The sequence below is a fragment of the Nematolebias whitei genome, chromosome 15, assembly GCF_014905685.2.
Source record: "Nematolebias whitei isolate Nwh7 chromosome 15, NemWhi1, whole genome shotgun sequence".
NCBI classification, from domain to species: Eukaryota; Metazoa; Chordata; class Actinopteri; order Cyprinodontiformes; family Rivulidae; genus Nematolebias; species Nematolebias whitei.
In genome coordinates, this window is record NC_056512.1 from 22,101,442 (window position 1) to 22,123,877 (window position 22,436).

Sequence of the window (22,436 nt, forward strand, 5' to 3'; positions counted from 1 at the left end):
AGTGTGTGTGTGTGTGTGTGTGTGTGTGTGTGTGTGTGTGTGTGTGTGTGTGAAATAGGCTGCTCCAATCATTTAAGGAAACTATGCTTTTTAGATTTTCTATTGCGTAAAAGTATAGTTTCCTCAAATCAAGTCAAAGCCACCACTGCCTGGCTCTGCCATTGCACCTGATGATGGATAAAGTTTCTCCCTTCGCTCGCCAGGATCCATCACTTTGCGCTGCCAGGGCAAGAAAAAAAAACAGCTCTGTTCTTCTACACAGTGTAACTCCTACCAACTTGAAACTCTTGCACCAAACACATTTACCGGTACGTTTGCCTGCATTCCCTGTTCAGTTTTAGTCCAGAAAAACACTCATCGCAAAAACTGCAAACATTCACTACTCAAATCCCTTAGCAATGGTGGACATCGGCATACTTTTTGTTAAAATGGCTTTCAGAAGTAAGTTTTACAGTTTTTGTAATATTAGAGTTTTTACAGACAGTTCGTCTGAGGGCTTTTTTCCCCACTCAACTCTAAATGAAAAAGTAAAGTATTCAAATATTATTGCATCAACTATTGAATCTATTATCTGTTGATTGTTTTGCTCCATAAGTGCGCGTTAACTTTTTTATTTTATGCACTGCTTGTCCTTTTCATTGACAAAAGGCACAAGCACATTTTAGAGTGAGGGTAAAATCCAGCTGTGTGATTCTGTAACGCTAACAAAGGCTGCCCTGTGCTGCTGACGGTGCTCTGGTGAGCCGTGAGCGCTTCCAGTATGCTGCAAATTTCAACTCAGCCATTTTCAAACAGTAAATAAAAAAAGAGAGCTCAGGCAGTGTGGAGCTGGTTTCTTTGGGTTACCCTTAAATAGGCCAGCAAACACCTGGAGCAGCAGCTGGGAAAGGTTCTGCTCATTCAGGGACACCAATCACTGCGATCAGTCTGTCAGCTTTGTTTAAACTGCACATTATTTCTCCAGAAAAGGTCCAAAGAATGATCGACGAGCACATTGGATTAGATGGAACTGTCATGTTTATTTGCTTACAAAGAGCAAACATTGACCTCTGATGTAATTTGGAGTCTAATCCTGTGGTTTGTGCCTAAAACCCTGATCTTAAATCCAGACTGCAGGTTCCTTTCATGGGACAGAAAAGATCCAAAGTGAGCAATAATACAAAATGGCATGTAAACAAATGTCAACATGCCATCCTTTGCTGTACGGTAATGCTGTAGGAACACAAGCTGTTCCATGAGTTTGATTTCACGTGTGTTCCCACAGGTGTGCTGCCGTCGCTCCACGCTCTCTCTCTCTGCACCAGGTAGCAACACTTTATAGTTGCGCTCCCTGACGAGCCTCACCCAATCATCTGTGAGCTGCCTGATGACTCACCTCTCTCCCCGAATCTGCCGAGCTCAGCAGTCGCAAATCAGAATCAGCAGAATTTAGCTTTAATTAGTTGAGCAGCACCGACAAGATACACAACTTCAAGCAAATCCTTTTGTTTGTACAGCTACAGCTGTGTAACTGCAGCTGAACGAGACAAAGCAACGTTTCTAATGAAGTCACTCTGATTACAACATAAACACCGTCATTTACAAACTGAAATATTGACCCCTAACCCAGAAACTTTTTCTTACATGTCACCCTTTGCAGCCTTTGTCATCTACAACTTTCTGAGTCTGTGTTATGAGTATCTGGGAGGAGAGAGCGCCATCATGGCTGAAATCAGAGGGAAATCCATTGAGTAAGTCTGCTTGCTGCCGTCCACTCTCTGCTGTTTACAAAAATAGATTCGCATGAAGATAGTCTGTATTCTGCTCCGGTAAACTGCCTCACTTCAGGTCAAGCTGCATGTACGGGACCTGCTGTTTGTGGGGAAAGACCTACTCCATCGGGTTCCTCAGGTTTTGTAAACAGGTATCAAGGATTCGTGTTAACACTGATTTCTATGTAGAATCAAAATACTCGGTTGTTGTTGGTATTCCACATCAGTGACTCATCTTTTTCCCATCAGGCAACTCTCCAGTTCTGCGTTGTCAAACCCCTGATGGCAGTGATCACTGTCATTCTCCAGGCCTTCGGGAAATACAAAGATGGAGACTTCAAGTGCGTTTATCCAGCAGCTTACTCAGACAGTCCTACAAAACAACACCAGTTTCACATGAAGTGTTCTGACAAAGATGAACTTTGCCTGAACATTTTTAAGTGTTTTTCTTTTGGTGTCTGTCTCCTCCAGTGTGGCTAGTGGCTACCTGTACGTCACTATTATCTACAACGTCTCTGTCAGCCTGTCACTCTACGCTCTCTTCCTCTTCTACTTTGCTACACGTGAACTGCTCGTCCCTTACAACCCCGTACTCAAGTTCTTCATGGTCAAGTCGGTCATCTTTCTCTCCTTCTGGCAGGGTAAGAGAGAGTTTTGAGCTTTATTAAGATCCAGTGCCCTGCTGTCAATACATACAGAAAGAACAAGCATTATATGTCATCCTCATGAGTCGTGTTTTTTATCTGACAAGTTTTTTAAGGGAGGTGTTATATTGTTTGATGAGTGATCTAAAGTACTGACTTTAAGTACATGCTGCAGGGATGCTGCTGGCCATCCTGGAGAAATGTGGAGCGATTCCTCAGATTAACTCGGCCGACTTCTCTGTGGGTGAAGGGACGGTTGCCGCCGGCTACCAGAACTTCATCATTTGCATCGAGATGTTCTTCGCTGCCGTTGCTCTGCGCCACGCCTTCACTTACAAGGTCTACATGGACAAAAGGCTGGACTCGTACGGTGAGAGACAGGTGTCATTGTGCTCCGTTAGGAGACAGGAGGAAATAAAAAGGATAATAGTTGTACATTTTCTGTGTGATGCACACTGACTCAGCCTGTCAGGGGTCCTCCAGAACTGGTGTGACCTCTCTACGTTCCTCTCTTTGATTCCTGTCTTCAACACGACGACTAATACGAGTCACTCTCCTTTCTTCTTCTGTTTGCTTTACCTCCATTTTCAACTTGACTTTTCTTTTGTCCCTTGTCTTTCTTTGTCTTCTGTTTCTCTCCTGCGGCACTAAAAGGCTCATTTCCTGTCTATGGACAGTACGGTAGGTCTGCTCTCATCTTTACTGTTCAGTCTGTGTTTCTGTTGGACTCGAGTTAAAGGTTCATTGTTTTCTTGTTGCTGTGTTCTGCACCACGTGGACACTTAAGATTTAGTTATTGTTTTACCATTTAAAATATAGATTTTTAACTCATCCTTTTTGTTTTATTTCATTTATTTACTGTCAGTTTATTTGTCAGTTATTGCTATGTGTTTTTCTTTTTGCTATTTTTTGTTCTGTCTTTACTGTGAGCGCTGTAAAGTCATATTATTGATATCCTCACATCAGGGTCCATTAATCCACATGTTTTAGATGCAAGCATTTATTTAGTTTTCACTTATTCATACAGAGATATGAAAGCTTATTTATTAGTCAGAGCAAACTGATTACTGATAATATTTAAAATAATGGACAACAGTATTCATTTTGCACACCTTCCTTTCGATCAGCTGTTTTTATTTTATTATTTCTGATGAAAACATTTGACCACAGGCCATCAAAGCTATTATAAAAACTCTCTTCAAGATATACAGCTACCAATTATTCTGCAAAAACAAAAAGAAAATGTATATAAATATAGATTCAAGCATTTTGTAGCTGGTAGAAACCCACTAGTACTTTTTGTTTTTATTCATTTTATTCTTTTCTTATTCCACCTGTTTGACTCAGTATGAGGCTACTGAGAGGGCCAGGGGTGCTTTTGTTGTAATGTTGAACTGACATGACTGTGCTGACTGTTCCAGTGCATTCTGGGATTTGTAGTTTAATTGTCCTGATTCTGCAGTGCAGATAAAGTTGTACAGGGGCTGGATGTGGCTGTGGGCCTCCAGTTTGACCTGCCTGAGTCAGATTCTCCCTGCTGTGATACGCAGGATTTAAAGAATTGTTTAAATGACCCAAACATGTGCTAGAGTTCCCCTGGGATCAAATTTGAGAAACATTAGGATATATTCTCTCTGGTGGTGCAGCAAATTTGTAGAGAATACAAAACTTGTCACATTATATAAAACACACACTTTGCATGTTTTTCTAAACCTGGTTTTGAGCGAATAAACTGAACTTCATAGTGTTGTCAGCAGGTGGTGATATAAATAAAGTTTTACCAGCCTGTAGTCAAAGTAACTTACTGGAAAAAGACAAACCAAATCTGTGCCAAGTATGACCAACAACTGAGACAGGTATTTAGAAAGTGTTTTATTTTGCATATATGTTCACATGTTTTGTTTTTTAACATTGTGTTCATGTAGCAGCTCCATTTATTTCTTTTAACCTGGTCGTTTTTTTTGTAACATTTTAAAAGTTTATTGTAAAAATAGTTTTACTGATTGAATAGAACTGTTTTTCCCTCGTGCGTCTCTTTTTTGCCCCTTTAATTTTTTTACTGTTTTACCTTTGCCTGCAGGTCGCTGCGCCCCGATGAAGAGCATCTCCAGCAGCCTGAAGGAGACCATGAATCCAGGGGATATGGTCCAGGACGCCATCCATAACTTCTCCCCAGCCTATCAGCAGTACACCCAGCAGTCCACGCTGGAGCGGGGCGGGGGGCCGTCCCTGTCCCGCAGCCACAGTAACCTCAGCACCCGCGGAGACAACGAGAAAACCCTGCTGCTCAGCTCTGACGACGAGTTCTGATGTGAAGCTCGCGTTCCTCTTGTAGTCCGCGCTGAAATCCTCTCAGCCGTGTGAGACGATCAGATCTGGTTAAGCCTTAAACATGAAAGGTGGAGTTTCAGTTTGGATTACAGTGAAAGCTCAGATTTAGACTTAAAAATGGTGGATTGCTGCAGTAGACAGATAAGGAAATGTTTAATGAAATTTGAACTACTGATCAAGAAGTGAAGTTCTTGCAGCTGTTACAGATAATAAATAAAACCATCAAGGTACATTTCCTGGATACTGATTAGTACAACGTGCCTGCATAAAGCTTCTTGGATAATGCACTTTACTGGGTACAGCAGAGAAGGTGTCACTAAAATAAGCCATTGGACAAACAAAAAGTGCCATCTTCTTTTGAACCTCATGGCTTATTTAGTTTATTCTTTAATGTTATTTTTCAGCCTTTTTAACTAAAATATTATAACTTATAGTGCAGATTCCAACTTTATAAGACTCCCTGTTTTTAGGTTCACAATTGCCTAAAATCTAAAGAAAGACGACAAAAACACATTTTATTAACAGCTGGCTTTAAATGTATCAACTTTAACCACAAAACTATTTTATATTTCCTGCCGTGGGACTTGAAGCAGAGCTCATTTAAAAACTGCTTTTTGAGATGTTATAAAATATATTCTGTGTTTTCTTATGAAGCTCAAGTGTATTAAGTTTAGCTGCTGGCCCGGTTCTGGGAGGAGAGTGTTTGTGGAGTAAACAGCTGTATGAGAGATTTTTATTTTTCCTAAGCGTGGGCGGAGGGACAGGAGCCACGCAGATTACAGATTACAGATTACAGAAGCAGCTCTTCCTGTATGGGCCCAGCTGTGATATCTGTAATTTTCTAACTAGCGGTGTGTTTCAGGCCGGCTCCTGCTGGTTCTGCTTGTTGTCAGGTTACGTTCCAGACAGAGAACGCTTTAAATCTCACTTCATTTACATTCCTAATATATATTTTTGACCCTGTTTTTTTTTTTTTTTTGTTCATATTGTTTTGAAACGTGTACATGGAAGCATGAAAGCAGTGTTTTAGTGAATTATTCATTTATTCTCACTTGTTTTGTTATTTTTTTCAGTCTGTACTGCCTGGTGTTTGTTGGCCAGAGCACAGCTGGATTAAATCTGAGCGTCTCCTTTACAAAGCATTAAAACTACTGGCGCCTCTTTTTCTTCTTCTTTTGGCTGCTCACTTTAGGAGCTCCATTTTTTTTTTTTTTTTTTTGATGGATCTTGAGTGCATAAGTTAAGTTTAGGGTTAAGCGCATTCGTACCAAAACAGAACATCTTATTTTTATTACCCTTAACTTAGCCCTCAGGTGATAGCATATCTAGCTCAAGCGTATTGATTATAACTAAAATAATAGATATGTGTAAAGTCGGTCTTAAAGCTGCAAACGTTGTGTATATAGAGCCCGCTGAAACACTGTGACATATTTATGGTGATGTAATGACTGCTTGGTTTAGTGCTTTGTTTGTATACTTGAGCTTTTTATTATTTTCGTATTAGTTTTAATATGTATATTGGGTATTTTGTTTTGACGTTATATTGATTTCTGTTGGTGTTGCAAACGGAATAAAAGACTTTTAAAAACATTTATAGTTTTGCCCTCAAGTTTTTGTCGGCAGGAGTCCAGTGGCCCAGATCATGGATTAAACTGGGATGTTGGTGTTGTCCTGTCGAGCCTCTGCTTGATGATGAGTTTCTCTTTGTAGGGATCATCTCACCTGTTCATGAGTCCATGGTGATCTGCTGGAGAGGTGGGCTGCACGCGTCTTGCTGTCCATGTTTAATCAGGAGATCTGTGATCCACCAGGTGGGTCTCAGGAAAACTGAACCCACATTCATGATGACCGGCGCCTGGCTTGATGTTTGTGCTTACAAGTTCAAGGATTGTCCAAGCGCAGCTTCCTGAAGGTTGTTTGAATCCTACTTTTGTGTCCTGACGTCTGAATGAAGCACCTCTCTGTTTTTCTGCTCTTTCTTTCTGGATCCTGTCTTTCAGCTTCTTGCTCTCATTTTCTCATTGCTTCATTTCTGCCGCCTTTCATTTTCTCTTAAATGTTTCATTTTTATTACATCATCATGTTCCTGTTATCTTACTTTGTATAAATCATTTATCTAGTTCTCCCTCTTTAGTTTATTTCACTGTGTGCCTCGTTTTCAACTCCCTTACCCTCTTTTTTCACACTAGCAGTTTTTCTTTGTATATATCTGACTTGGCTACAAGTTAAACTTCTAGGGAGCCCACCTTGACACCCCCTCACAGAATACACCCATCTGTTCTTTAATTGTCATTTCTTGTTAATAAACTTGGAACAACTGGGCTCCTGGTTTCCTCCATTATTAGAAATAACTGAAGAACAAACTATGACTTCCTTTGTTCTGCTGCTCAGTTAGAAGTTGGTTTATTACTGACAAAATGTGGAAGCTGACAGGAACCCAGAAAACATTCGACCTCTTTTGATTGGGAACATTAACCCAGGACCAAATAGGAAGCAGCAGTTTGTCTGTCATCCCTAAATCTCTCAAAGTTCTCGTCTCCATTTCTTCTTCCACCAACCTTCATCCCTGTGCTTCTTATCTGCAAATGTTCCTGTTGCACAGAGAAACCGGACGGGCTGTCACTACATACTGCAGCAGCTGGCCAAGAAGACCATGTGTCGAGATAAGGTTTCCACAAACTTCACTGTATCTCCTGATTATCTTTTTTTTTTTGTAGCTGCAGGTCTAACGAGCCTGATGTGCAGGGTGAGTGATGGATGGGTGTATCCAGCTGCAGCAGGGCTGGGGTCCAGCAAGGCTCCATCTACCACAATAACAGCATCAAAATCTCCAGGGGCAGCTCCAGTCTGGAGACCAGTTGGGGGACCAGCCCCACAATCTAACCCATAATGAGCCTGATGGGGCATAATCTTCATCTCTATCAGGCAGAAAATAATTTGATGCGTCACGATTTATTTAAGTCATGCTTAAAAACCTCCATTTCTTCAGCATAAATTAATGTTTTGTGATTTCTGTTTGAGATATAAACTTTTGAAACAAATCGAATTAATCCATTTTTATTTTTTATGTCAGTAAAGCCAGGTTTGTTTTTATTTTTGCTGTAGTGAACCCCCAAAAGATTCCTGGGCCTTTTACAGGCAGGTGCTGAGATTCTTGTAAACTTACAGATGTTTGAAGTAAATCACCAGTTTTGTGTCCAATTGATCAGAGAGGGTTCTTCGTTAAGACATTCAGAGATCGAGATATCTTGAGCTCGATTAAGATAGTTTTTGTTTTCAATGTACAATGATGTGCTGAGTTACAAGTGAACGAACATTTGAAGCTGGTATTCACCGTAAAACAAGTCAGTCATGTTTAACTTGTTTTTCAGATCAGTTCCAGAACAACTCGTCTTTGTAGAAGGAACAGTAAATTTTACAACCAGCTTACGGTGTTGAATAAAACTTCTCAGAGCACATTTGTCTTCTACAGAGGAACACTCCTTCACATCAAGAAAAAATAGATTTTCCAGTTAGAATATTTTATTATGTTCTTTGCACACTGCACAGGTCAAATGTACATGACTGACGTGCCATCACTGGCATTTACAAAGCAGTTCGACTGGAAATGAATGCAGTGGAAGTGGCTGAGAGCCTGTGGGGGGCATGGTTTGACATGCAGAGCTGATTGATTGATTGATTGATTGATTTTAATTAAACAAATCAGACATGTTGGAGACTAACGCTGCGCTCAGAACTGCTCAGTTTGCATATATTCAAGTTTCTGATATTCAATTGAACCCAGTAAATACTTCCATATTAACTTATATACTACGATAATAGATGTACTTCTAAGTTAAACCATAGTAAAGATAAAACAATAAATGTAGCTGATTTGTTACCCAGATATAATTAACACGTAACAGGTGGGAAATAAATTAAAACGAGTACAAAAACATGTAACAGATGAGAAAATAAATCATTTTGAAAGAAATAACTATGTTAAAATAGGCACATATGGCAGAAAATACACAACTCTGATGTCACAGTAGATTTTGTTCGAGACACAACAAAGAGACGAAAACAATCCGCAATCAGAAGGTGACTCAGCACAAACTAAACCAACGCCACAAAGTTAATTAATCAGAACTGTTTTTCGTGAATCGAGTCAAAAACTTTGCGTTTAATTTAGCAAATGTGTCGTTTGTTCGCAGAGCATGCTGAGCTGGAGGTAAACACACGAGGATTTAGAAAGAAAAAGGCAGGAAAATAAAAGTGCACGCTGTTAAAAAACACCGTAGATGAGCAGAGTGACAGCTGTGGGGAGGCAGCTGCAGGCTGGTTTCAGCACAGCCGCATCCAAAGACAGATGAAGACACACGGGACTAATCCAGAGCGAAGTGCACGCTGAGGACGAGGAGAAGAAGCCCTAGAAAACGATACCGGTCCATCGGAGGGTCGACGTGACTGCAGAGGAAAACAGGACGAGTCGGAGTGTTGTGGAGGGGAGAGGAGGCCGAGTCTGAAAAGCAGAAAGTCTGTCAGGTTGGGTTTAGATGCTATAGGTTCCCCCACTTCTCCGGAGGAGGAAACTGTTCTACGCTGCCGCTCTCGCTGTGCTCCTGCTCTCCCACGCTGAAGGTTAGTCTGAACTGCAGCCGAACCTTCTCCTGAAAACACAGGTGGGTAAACGTTTAGACGCAGAGAGAGAATCGCTGCAGCATATACACAAAAGCTAAAGGGTTAGTTCACATCCAGATAGTTAGAAATCATAAACTACCTTGTTTGGGTTTGCTATGAGAAGGATCTGTGTGACGGCAGCAGGAGGGAGGATGGGATTAAAAGCTGGGAGCTCTGCTCCTGATGGAGGCTGCAGCTTTACTGCTAAACACTGATCAACACACAGAAAGAGTTTTACTGAGGAGATCAGCTGCAGCGGGTCTCATTTAGGACTAAACCGATTCACTGCTCACCTTTGGAGCAGTGACCTGAAAGTGTATGTTGGTGACAGGAGCGGGGGCTGAGGACAACATGGATATGATCACCACCAGCACGTCGGGGCGACACGGAGGGGAGTCCCGAGCAAAGTGGAAGAGAACTCGCAGACTGTGTCCGTCAAACACAGTTACAGGTAAAAGACTACCTGAGGAGAGGCCAAAACAAGGAGCATCTCTTAGAACTTTTAGAGCAATCAAAACGTTAGACAGGTTTATATACATGAGATTAGCAGTGATGTGGGTTTACTTACTGGGCTTTATAGATTCTAGAGGTACAAAAACATTAGCCAGAGTAACGTCAGCAGAAGGAGTTTCTAAGTGAGCCGGAGACGTGTCCAGCAGAGTGGCTCCAGGTTTGGGCTGACAGTTTGGAGGAGGAGCGGGGTGATCGGAGACGAAGGGTAGAGCAGGGTGTGAACCAACACTGGCTGCAGATTTGTTCTGAAGATCTCTGAGAGTTGGTTTGGACTGCTGCTTGTCCCTTAAAGGAGAAAAATAAACAATGTTTAGGTTCATGCTCTTCTGTTCTCTTTAATTTGAATACAGGTTTACTGTTATGTTTAGAAACCAAAGTGAAGTGCAGTTACTACAGGACAATATCAGTCTTGTTAGGAGTGACAGCATACACAAATACACTCGAGACTCAAAAAAACTCAAAAGTATTAGGACCATCTTGTGGCCTGTTTGCAATAAAATCAGCAGTAACGTTTAGGTAGTGATGGTCCAACAAACTCCATGCTCAATAATCCAGGTATACAATCCAACAATTTTCAGTCCGGTCATCTGGACAGTTTCTTTTTTTTATTTTTTTCTGAAACGTTTCACCTTCCATCCAGAAGGCTTCATCAGTCAAGGAAACACAAAACTGATTCTTCCTCCAACAGCTTACTCCAAAGTGGATCAAACCAGTTATGTTGGTGCTAGACTGTCCAGATGACCTGACTGAAAATTGTTGGGTAGTGATGGTCCATTTGAAGCTGAAGCTCCAGGGCATGTATCAAAAACAACAGTGTCTCTGAAGCTTTGTGTTGGAGCTTGATTCAATTGGGAAAAGTCGTGATCAATGTCATCCGAAGCTTCAAAAGTGCTGAAGTTGCATCACTGCTTTGGTACCGGATTCAAAGCTTTAGGAAATAAATCATTGGCTGGATTAGTGGTTTTGGTGGCACAAAATATAACAAACCAGCAAGCGACATAACAAGACATGGAGTCAGCCAGACTTGTGTTTTATGTTTTATCAGTTCATAAGCACTTTTGTCCCAAGGGGACAAAAACGAGAAAAACACTATATGTACGTAAATTTCAATCTGATCTCCCAGTAAACATAAACTTGTTCATAAAGTCATGGAGGCAGGGAACTTGCAGCACAAACACCATTCCAGACTGGCTTCATTTCTAACCCGGGCCCGAATGTCAGCCCAGCCCGAATTTGGACCGGGTCATAATAATGTGCTGGATGGACGGGCCGGGTCAGTGTCAGGCTTTTGATTGCATCAGCCACGAGCTAATTATATGATAACATGGCCTGCCATACAATCACCAGCCGAACGTGTCCATTTCACCGCGAGCTGACCGGCCTTGAAACAGGTAAAATAAAGTTGTTACGCTTCAGATGGGACTGTACTGCCAGGAAGCGACCCATCGCCCAAATGGACGCTCAGCCTGCACAACGACCCAAACAGGTGAGATCCTGAAAGGACAAACCCCCCCTCTTCTGCCCCTTTAATTCAGCTGTGCGTCTGCCGACCATTAACTATATAAACAGTCAAAGCTTCATTAAAAATGTCGGGTGTTTCGGGTTCGGACATGTAAATACTGTCAATTTGTCGGGTGGGGTTCGGAAATGATAGCTACAGGCTGGAGCTGGGTCGGATCAGATTTTTTGGACCCGAATGCATCTTTATTGTGTTGTGAATTAGATATGATTTATTTTATTTTTTTTAATCTGTGTTTACAAATATCAAGAAGCCCATAAGCAAAGAAGCATCATGCCATGTCACGTGTTTTAGTTATTCATCACATATGTATAACTTTATTCTGTCACCTACAAAAAAATAAATGTTCAAAGCCCCTCAATGACGGCTTGATACCAGAGAGAAATGTGTCAGGATAATAAATAAAAGCTGTCAACACCGTCAGTTGGACAAGCGCAGGCGATTCATTTCAAGCAGCTCTTTGTACTTTTGGCCACAAGATGAAGCCAAAGAGGACAGTTTTGAAAAGATTTGAGCACTGAACCCTTTTTTTGAAACAAGCTTCAGTGCTTCAGAAAAGCTTCATTTGCCCATCACTATGTTTAGATCTTTAGATGTTCATGTGTGAAAGAAGATGCATGAACAATTACTTTATGATTGTTTCATTAACACAACAGACACACAAACACACGGACAAATAAAATATCCGAGCGATAATGAAAAACAACTGATGCATTAACATTTTCCGTCTCTTTGATTCATCATAAATGCTGAGAATGTGCAGATTTAGCCTGGACTGAGTTTACTGAATGTAGATATTTTATTTGAAAGGCGAGGAGAAAACTCTGTATAAGATGTTCAAGCTGATCGTCTTTATCCTGTAGGACACTTCAGGCCTGCAGTGCTTGTGTGCAAACAGCTCTTTTCTTAAATCATAGCTACCATTTGACCTGCAGGCCCTCTGGAGGCAGGGACTGCTGCAGCAGCGTCTTCCCCAACAGGTCCAACTCATCCAGAGCCGAGTTCCCCTGGGTGGACAAGGGGGGCTGAGAGTGGGAGGGGGGATCAGGACTCAGGAGGACACTGGGTGCTGCTGGGACATCCGCATCGATGCTGTCAGAGGACTGTGAGTAAAAACCGAGAGAGATTGTGTTCTCATCAGTGACTTAACAGGAAAGATGAAACTGGTTGTGATCTCTTTAGTTCCTCACCTGGAAGGAGTCCCACGCTGTGGAGTCCTCAGGCTGTGAGGGAGGATTGGAAATGTGTGTTCCCTCACTCAGACCTATGTAAGAGCCATAATACTGAGAAAGGGTTTCAAACTACTCTGGTATATCACAACTCTGGACTTATTTAGTCCTAAAGCACCTTAAAGTCACTTAAAAAGAAAAGTTACCAAGAGACATGAGCTCATCGTCAAGGAGACTGATCCCCATTTCCAACGAGGGAGCAGTGAAGCTGTCTGTCGGAGTGGGGAACTCTGGGGGTGACTGGGGTGACGTGTCCAACCCAGACAGGTCCAGCAGCGCTGTTCGTCCTGCTGGAAAAAAAGAGATTTAAATCTATGGATGATTACTCTCAGCTCATTTTAAATAAGTGTTTTTACCCACCGGTAGGTTTCTGTGTGTTTAATATGTTGTTTCCGTTCACAGTCTCCCCCTTCACCTGCTGCTTGTACAGGTTGATGACCTGGGTCAGACTGTCGTTGGCCTGAAGGATGTCGGCTGCAGAGAGACATGATACAGCTGATTTTAATATGAATCAAAACTTTGTGAGCAGCTAGAACAGAATTACTCTATTTTGAATTACACACTTATTTACAGGGAATGTTATGTTTTTAATCCAAGCGCTAATGGAGGCATCACTTTTGGCACAGCCTGGGCTAAATCAATCAATCCATCCATCCATCAATCAATCATCTTCCGCTTGTTCCGAAGTCGGGACGCAGGGACAGCAGCCTAAACAGGGAGGCCCAAACATCTCTTTCCACAGCCACCTTTTCTGGGAGGACTCAAGGCGATCCCAGGCCAACCAAGAGACGTACTGGCCTGGGATCCAACTCACTACCAGGTGGTGGTCAGTTGACAGCTCAGCTCCTCTCTTTACCTGAGTGTCCAAAACAAGTGACTGCAAATCAGATGATGACACGACTATAACGTCAATCATCGGCCTAAAGCGTCCTGGTGCCAAGTGCACTCATGGACACCCAAATGTTCAAACATGGTGTTTGTGATGTACAAACTATGACCAGCACAGAAGTCCAACAACAGAACACCGCTCAGGTTCAGATCAGAGAGGCCGTTCCTTCCAGTCACACCCCTCCAGGTCTCACTGTTGTTACCCACATGGGCATTGAAGTCCCCCAGCAGAATAAAGAAGTCCCCAGCTTCCAGCACCCACCACTAAGGATTCCAGGGCCGGGTACTCTGAACTTCCATTTGGTGTGTAGGCACAAACAACAGTCAGAGCCCATCCCCCCACTCAAAGGCACAGGGAAGCTATCCTCTCATCCACTGGGGAAACCTCCAACACACAGGTCCAAATATTGGGGGCTAAGAGTAGACTCATACCAGCTCGACGCCTCTCACCATGGGCAACTCCAGAGTGGAATAAGGTCCAGTCCATCTCAAGGAAATCAGTTCCAGAGCCCATGCTGTGCGTCGACGTGAGTCCAACTATATCTAGTCGGTACCTCTCAACCTCACACACAAGCTCAGGCTCCTTCCCCACCAGAGAGGTTATGTTCCATGTTCCAAGAACCAGCTTTGGTAAGCCAGGGTCAGAGTGCCAAGGCCCCCCCCGCCTTCAGCCACTTCCCATGGCGTCAAGCACCTGACTCATATAGCCCCTCCTGCAGTTGGTGGGTCCACAGGAAGGCCAACCCATGTTGCTCATTCATGCTGAGCCCGACCGGCCCCATAGGTAGAGACCTGGTCACCAGGCACTCGCGACAAGCCCCTCCCCCAGGCCTGGCTCCAGGGTGGGGCCCCGGTAACTCACGTTCAGGCCAGGGACATGAGCTCCTTGATGCTTTCGGTTCATAAAAGTCTTTGAAATCGCTCCCCGTCTGTCCTGTCACCTAGAACCAATCTGCCTGGGTAAGATCAGTCCAACACAAACTCCTCCACCAAGATGGTATGGTATAAAGTTTATTAATTTTAAAAAATACAAAACAATTCCATAACAATATAAAAAGATAAGGTAGTTATTCAAGGAGTGGGCTAATTCTTCCAGGAGCATCATGTTTCTTACAGAATAACAGTGAAATGTAAATTTAACAGTAATGTAAAGACTTGTATATTAGGATCTGAATTATTTGCTATGAAATATTAAACATTTCAGTTATTGTAAGATAAAACTTGGTTTTGTGTGTAGGTTCTTTGGATTAGCCATTATTAGCTTTTCAATATGGTCCAAACTGATCCACTTTCCAAAGCTGGTTTCGATGTCTTAAAACTTTAATTTTTAACATTCTGAAAGTTTTAATTTAACACTTTGAGACCCACGTGTCTTCATACAGGAACACTGGGTTCCTTGCATCAAAAATATTTGTATTTGTTCAAACTTAAACCTGACGTCTGTATTGACCACATTTAAATTTTATAAATGTGTTTTACATTTTGTTTTATTTTTTAAAACCAATTGTTACAATACATTTTGTTTATGTCTATGTTGTTCTACTAATTCAAATGGCTCAAAGAAATTAAAATGCCCAATAAACAAAATCTTAGGTCTCATACCTTTACATTACCTTTTAATATATGAATATTACAGCAGAAATATTATGATATTCCTGTAAAAGTACTTTATATAGTACCAGAACTGCCCCCAGCTAGCTGCTGCTGCCACTATTTACCCTTGCAAATACCCAACAATTTCTATTTAATTAACAATGTAATGTGAAATTGATATTGATGCAAACTTTATTAAAATGGGGCTTGCATGAACTGCTTTGAAATGGTTGAGAATTCAGTTATGGTAATACTGTGAAGGAAGTATATTATCTGACCTTCCACATGATCCAGTCTGTTTCATATAATCTGTGTTTTTAAAAAATTGGATTTTGTTATAATATTCAGGACATTTGATACTTGGTATTGTGATAAGCATGTTCTATTTAGATTAATAAATCGTATGACCCCATCACTGCGTCTGTGGTTCTTGGCAGTGGGGCAGGATTCAGCCATTGGCTCCTGATTCATGCTCGTCCCTGCCCCGGAGGGTTCTTGGATTTTTACTGGCTTCTGGGTTGGGTGAATCAGGAGCATTAGAAGATATACAATCGTTTTCATTTGTCAAGGGATCACAAGTTTCTCAGATTCCTGTAATCTGAGGAACAGTTGACCTGTAATTTTCTTATTCTTGTCTCTTTATTTGATTAGCTCCTTTATTTCTTTTGTATAACAAATGCAACAAAAGACAACTCACCTATTTAATTCTTGAGTTCACTATTATCTCAGCAAATCCACAACAGCACACAAAGCTACTTTGGTCTTCACCCCTCTCAGACTAGCCATTAGCTTGTCAATCAAGTCAGAATCAACCTGCTTCTCCAAACTGAGGTAATTCATAAAGCTATGTAGAACAGAAAACTGCTTATAACATTTCCAATAGACATTAACAAAAGGCTAAAATAACCATTTATACATGTACACATTAGTACTTACAGCACAGATCTTGACACTTGAGTTGAACCTCACCTCTAAAACGTATTTTTTATGTGCCCTGTTTCTAAACATGTACAAACTCAGAACCATATCAGTGATGTGATTCAAACATGGCAATGAAATATCCATCCAGATATGATCTTTAGCTTTAAACAACACTAATTATTATAACTAGATTTGCTTTTTGATGTAAAGTCACCTGAATAGCTGATAAAAATCAAACATGTAGCTCACCCAGAGCCTCGTCGTTGTCTTCTGTATCACTTGCCAGCCTGAACAACGTGGGCCTCATCTTCTCACAGCGCTGGTACAAATCCTGACCACATGGATACACAAAATCAACTAATCAAATCCTCACTCAACTTTTAATTACAAGTACAGGCTGCAGACGTGCAACTTTTTGTTTCACCTGTATCAGTTCGGCATTGCTCTGATTCGTAGCTGTTCTGTCGTAGTCCTGCAGAAGCTGAGTCAGCAGGGCGACGCTCTCCTTCACCTCCTGGATGGCGTTCACTCGCTTCGACACCTTCTCTGCTCGCCTCTGATCCTGAAACCAACGACACGTTCGCAAACATCCCATATATCTGATTTGGCAACACACAAGTGTATATATGTTTAAAAACATGCTAAATTAACCAAATTGCAAAAACATATAAAAGTAACGTTGCTGAATACATGTAGGGAAAGTTCACTACAAAATGAGACAACAGGCCAATAAAAGGACTCGGATTATACTGGTTTTCTTTAATTCAAGAGGTAAAAGAGTTATTAATCTACAATAAATGAGTTGGTATAAAGGAGCAGGAAGGAGAAAGACAAGGTTTACCTCTTGGACCATTTCCTTGATGAGTTTGTTGGCAGCTTTCAGGTCCTCGGGGTGTGAGCTGGTCAACAGGCGAGACAGCATCTGACGGAGCAAACGGCAGATGAGAAATAGGAAACCAGCTAAAACCATCCATTTTATACAACTGGTGCTTAAATATCACTGGTTAGGTCCTTACTTTGGACTTTTCCTCATCTTCAAAAATGGTATTCTTGGGTCTGGCTGGAGGAAGGTTCAGTAGTTTGTCAGGTGGAAGCTCCGGGTCTTGTTTAATGATACCTGGTTTATAGGAAGAACATGACAAGACTCGAACTGTTAGTTTCTGCTTGATTTGACTTTTCACTTTTGATTTATAAAAATATATTTGGGCAAAATAAAAAAATAAAAAATCATTAATCTGCTGGCATGCAGCTTCTTGCCTTGCTTCTTAAGCATCTGATAGGCATCAGAGATCTTGGTCTCATCAGGTAACCCCAAAGTCCAGCTATAGATCAACTCCAAAACCTTCTTTTTTACAGCCTCAGGGGAGCGGGAGCCTAAATACTGAGCAGGAGATTAAGAGTGAACATTAAAGAATGAAGAAAATAAACCAGACACAGACGCTCACAGAGAGACTCTGGACTGCTCTACCTTTGGAGAAACCACTTTGATCAGTTCGTTAAGAAACCGGAACTTGCCCACCTCGCTGTGAAACCTTTTCCCACAGTTCTTCATGCACGTCTCCAGAACCTTGTGTTGTGGCAGTGAAACAAACAAATTTAAAAGGGGTTCTTTAAAAAGGTGCTATCATTCTAAATGAGAGATGCTGGTTCAGTTCTGAACTTACTAAAAGTGCCTGCATGGCCTCCCACTCTTGTGGAGACTGGATCTTATGGGCCAGGAGCCTGGTGGCCAGCTGAGGTCTGTAACACACGTTACACATGATGTTGACTCATAAACACTACAACACAAACATTTTCTTTTATTCTTTAGGCTTAGTGGATATTAAACACATGATTACAGATTTATCTTCACTAGTTAACAAGAAGTACTGTAGAAATTGATTTTAAAACTTATAAAATTAGTACAGAAAAAAGTACGGTTCAGGAACCGATACCAAAGCAAAGGTACCAGTATTGGTACTGGTAACAATTTTTTTTTAACTATACCCAGCCCTAGTCTTATTTGTATTTTTTTTTTTTTTACCCAGAGGAATTTCATCTTTCAGACAGTTGCACCTCCAGTATTGTGCACAGACTGTGTTGATTCTTTAAAATACAAAACACCTAACATTATGCTCAGTTGTTTTCATGCATTTTTTTTTAGTTTGTTTAGAATTTTGACATTATTTAATTTATTGAAACAAATTTATCCCACTGGGATTAATAAAGTACCACAAATCTGATCTAATTAATGTATTTTTTTTAATTGTGCAGTACTGTATTAATTTTTTTCTGCGAAAGATATTTAAAAAATTCCACTTTTACAATTGTGAAAGTAAATGCATGAATCTTTTCTCTCAGTTAATGATGAATATTAGATTAATTACGATTTTAACTGGAAAATCGGTCTTCCTGTGTAGAAAAGGTAATCATTTACGATGTTAAAATCTTAAACGTTAATCAATTTAACTGTACAACAGCAAGGATTTTGTTACAGAATGACTTATAAACAACATTAAGAGTCCCGAGTGGGCTCTTACCCCTCTAAATCATTGTTGAGCTGCTCACAGAAGGCGTGGATGCTGCTCCAGTCCGTCTCTCGGTTCAGTGGGTTTGTGGCTCTGTCTAAATTTAGCAAGAAGCACAAACCACAACAAAAGTAACAGATGGCACATTCAATATTAGAACACAAGTGACTACTTTATGATGATATATGATAGAAATCACTTTTTTAATGTTAAATCTAATGATCTCATCTAATACAGCGTAATATATGTTTCTAAGAACCAAAAACATTTTAATTTGCATTCAATAATGACTGTAATCAATTTATGTAACAAAACAATTAAAACACACAACTTAATAGTGAAAGCAAGAACTTTCTAGACAGCAATAAATTGAAATCGCCACAAATTACTAAATAAAGTGAACCCTTTACCTTCAAATGTTTTAATTTTTGCTATTGTTTCTAACAAACTGGCATCCAAGTGTTTTTCTTTACAGAAGAACTTTTAAAAAATGATAAACAATCAATGCATTTTATGTTTCTAAAAATTAATTACGGTAGTGTTTCAACTTGAGCTAGATCAATATTGTGGCTGATTGATTTAATGTAGTTAACATCAGCCCATTTAAAAAAAAAGGGGGGGGGGACACCAGTAATCAGTTATACCTGTACATAATTAATTAATGAGCGAGTCGGAAAACGAAGATGCAGCTGCAGCTGCTGCTACAACCGGCTTACCGTAGCTCACAATTTAGTTATTTAGGCAAGAATGCTCTTTTGTTATTTTTAAGTGCACAAGTTCTGTTAAATATATGTTTTGCATTTAATATATATATATATATATATATATATATATATATACGTATTGTTAAATAAAAATACAAATTGACCAATAACAACGCTAAATAAATAAATCAATGTTCATCATCTGCCCTGATTTTTAAAGATCAGCATCTGCCTAAAAAAACAAAACAAACAAACAAAAAAAAAACATATTGGTCGACCTTTTGGTCCAACATCTTGAATTTCAAGACTCCAAACTTTTCCTTACTCAAGATCACTTTTTTAGGTTGAGGCACTTTTCACTGTAAATTTACAGTAAATATTTGTACACTGTTCAAACTTTATTATCTGTATACTTCAAGCAACACAAAGTCACAGACTGTTATATATAAAATAAAAAAGGGAGCTCTGTGAAAAAACAACAACTTGCTTTTCCAATGTTGTCCTTATTACTAGATGTTCAGTCTGTAAATGATGTTCCCATGGACTGCCAGCCAGGTTGTATGACTACATGCAACGTATGATAGATGGTCTGTACTTTTCAGAACCTACAAAAAGTATTCACCAGTTTTTAAAACTGGTGGACAACCTGTCCCACCACCTGAGACACAGAGCTCCATGCACCTGGAGTGCTGAGTCCATACAACCTGTGGGTTCTCAGTAACTCAAAAACCAAAATCTTGATGCCAAAAACTTAAAGGCTGGATGTGATGCATGAACCAAAATGTCTCTAGTCTTGTCTTTTAATTACTTGTTTAGATTAGAATGTTTAGCTTAGGTTAGAAGATGCATTTTTGCTTTTATTACAAGTCTTTTTGTATTTATTGTTCTGTTGAGTATCTGCACTGTGTGTTGTATTGTTTTTGCACATAATGTTCTGTGCTGCACCATGAGCCTGGTGAACATGGTTTCATTTTAATATGTACTTGTACATAGCTGAAATGACAATAAAACCTGTCTGACTCAGACTCAGAAAAGGTGACATCATCTACAGCGACTACTCATTTTTCATACATTATCAATATGAAAATCACTGGTTGTTTAAGGAAGTTACTAAAAATTCATATTTTGTCATTCAGAGAATAGATATGAGAAAATAATCTAAAATGTTTTGAGTACTTCTGTTCTGATCTCTAAACGTAGAGCTGGTAACTATTAAAACAGAATTTAAAACAAGATTCTGTAGAAACCATCAGTAAAGAGCTCGGCACATAAGAAACATTAAAATGGTTTCAAGGGTAGAGTGGTCCCATCATTTAAAATTTAAAATGCATCAAGTCGGTGCCAAATCTCAAATATCTTGTCGCCGGTCAGAGGTGCTAACAGTCTCACAAGCTAGCTGTTTCTGCCGGGAAGTGTACAGTCTCGCCTTGATCGATTTATTTTATTTTTTACAAAGTTAAAGGACTGTCACAACCATAGTTTAACTGTGTCGCGAAGAACTGTGCGCCCACAGTTTGGGCCGTAAAGCTACGCCTGGCTGTGTTCATTGACAGCTGGCAGGTAAAGCTCCGGGAGCTAAGGTTAGCATCCTGGCTGTAGCGGCGGGCTTTGAGTCCTCTCTGCTGCGGTACATGAAGCTGCAATAAGCTGACATTTCATCCTCATCTCGCTGATAATAATGCGCCAACCTCCAGGTCGTGAGACAATACCGGCTCTGTGTAAACGAGTTAAAAACACTTACTGATACGAGACTCCAAACTCTCTGTATCCGGGGGCGCAGCCATCACTACGAGATTTATGCGATGCCTGTCAATCTCGCGAGAGTTGCGCGGCTAACGAAACCCGGAAGTGACGCAAAGTTTATTTATTTATTTAATTAATTTATAAACAGCATTTACAACAAATATGGCATCGATATCAGAGATATTCGAATCTGAAAAAAGCCAGCACAGGTTGCTTCCAAACACATAAATAATAATAATAATAAAAAAAATAATAATAAAAAAAAATAAGAATACAAGAATCAAATAGAATAAAATAACAAAAAAATAAATTAACAAATAAAATAAAAATTAGGGGTTTTCCAGTAATTTCAGTTCGTCCACCCCTTGATGTTTGTCCATGAACTTCATAGATAAGAAGAGGTGGCAGAGTTCCTTGTGAAAAGTGAGGAATGATGGTTTTGTTTTAAGGAAACGGCACTTGTGAATGAAATATTTGCCCATAACAATAATTACATTTAATAACTTTTCACGATCGTTTTCTTTTCTCAGGGATCCAAAAATAATGTCATTCTTAGCAAATTCACGTAAATTTGGAATTTTAGGGAAAAGCCAGTGCACATCATCCCACAAAGCTTTAAAATACATACATTCATAGAAAATGTGTTCTATTGATTCAATATTATCATCACAAAATGAATAAGTGTTGTCATCAATTGCAAAACGAAGTCTGAGGAATTCCTTGGAGGCGTAAACCCCTGAAAAGGTTTTAAAGTGGACTTCCTTAGCTTTTGGAGGAGTGGGAAGATTTAAATAATTTGTTCTAATTTTATTTTTTCTTTTGATCTTTTGAAAAGAAATGTGAAATAAAATTTGGATTAGATAAAAAGGGAAACATAGTATTGTTAAAAAATTCCCTAATTTTAGAATTTTTAAGTTTGTTATTTGTAATGTTGTGCCCATTAATCAGAAGTCCAGGCAGAACTGGACTTTTATAAGCAGGTTCTCATAAAGACTTGTAGCTGTACATAAAATGTTTGGGGGAATAGCTCTATTAATTTTTTGAAATTCACTTTTATTTATTTGCAGGTTATATTTAACAGTGAAATCTTCAAAAGACATAACACCTCCATCATTTAATAAATGCATCACAGACCAAATACCTTGTTCAAACCAATTATGTGCAAAGATTGATTGATTTCTAACTTTTATGTAACAACAGTTCCACAGGGAGCGTTGTGTGGGCTATATTTATGTTTGTAGATTAATCTCCAGTATAATAAAACTTGCTGGTGAAAGAAGGAAAGCTTTACAGGCAGTTTTTTAACATCAAAGTCACATTTAAGAAGGAAGTTGACTCCACCCAGATTTGAAACTATGTTGCTTGGAATATGGAACCAGAGCGTTTTGATTAGTTAAAAATGACCGAAGCCAATTTATTTTTAAGGTGCCATTC

At 40.0% G+C, this 22,436-nt stretch overlaps 2 protein-coding genes across 2 annotated transcripts in view; one reads left to right on the forward strand and one right to left on the reverse strand.

The window, feature by feature from the left end:
- Positions 1-4,705, forward strand: part of LOC119421535 (transmembrane protein 184B-like) — a 15,417-nt gene extending 10,712 nt beyond the window's left edge. Inside the window, exons 4-9 of the mRNA XM_037688882.1 lie at positions 1,640-1,730; positions 1,828-1,903; positions 2,001-2,092; positions 2,223-2,392; positions 2,571-2,765; positions 4,476-4,705. Coding sequence (XP_037544810.1) covers positions 1,640-1,730; positions 1,828-1,903; positions 2,001-2,092; positions 2,223-2,392; positions 2,571-2,765; positions 4,476-4,705 — 854 coding nt within the window. The remainder of the gene's footprint in view (positions 1-1,639; positions 1,731-1,827; positions 1,904-2,000; positions 2,093-2,222; positions 2,393-2,570; positions 2,766-4,475) is intronic.
- Positions 4,706-9,245: 4,540 nt separating this feature from the next.
- On the reverse strand, positions 9,246-21,047 carry LOC119421544 (ADP-ribosylation factor-binding protein GGA1). Its single transcript, XM_037688890.1, has 17 exons — positions 21,001-21,047; positions 18,568-18,652; positions 17,713-17,788; positions 17,517-17,615; positions 17,306-17,429; positions 17,065-17,165; positions 16,890-16,970; positions 16,473-16,610; positions 16,298-16,379; positions 13,007-13,120; positions 12,793-12,933; positions 12,608-12,681; positions 12,339-12,520; positions 9,954-10,183; positions 9,679-9,848; positions 9,486-9,596; positions 9,246-9,375 (listed from the first exon to the last, which is right to left on the reverse strand). Exons 1-17 carry the CDS (start codon positions 21,041-21,043, stop codon positions 9,265-9,267), a joined length of 1,962 nt encoding a protein of 653 aa, XP_037544818.1. The 5' UTR covers positions 21,044-21,047; the 3' UTR covers positions 9,246-9,264.
- Between the last annotated feature and the right edge of the window lie 1,389 nt (positions 21,048-22,436).

Coding starts and splice junctions, on each gene's coding strand:
- LOC119421544 (XM_037688890.1), bottom strand. CDS start 21,043: ATGGCTGCGCCCCCGGATACAGAGAGTTTGGAGTCTCGTATCA. Junction 18,653..21,000: donor GAGTTTGGAGTCTCGTATCA/GTAAGTGTTTTT, acceptor TGCTAAATTTAG/ACAGAGCCACAAACCCACTG. Junction 13,121..16,297: donor AGACAACGACGAGGCTCTGG/GTGAGCTACATG, acceptor GTCTCTCTGCAG/CCGACATCCTTCAGGCCAAC.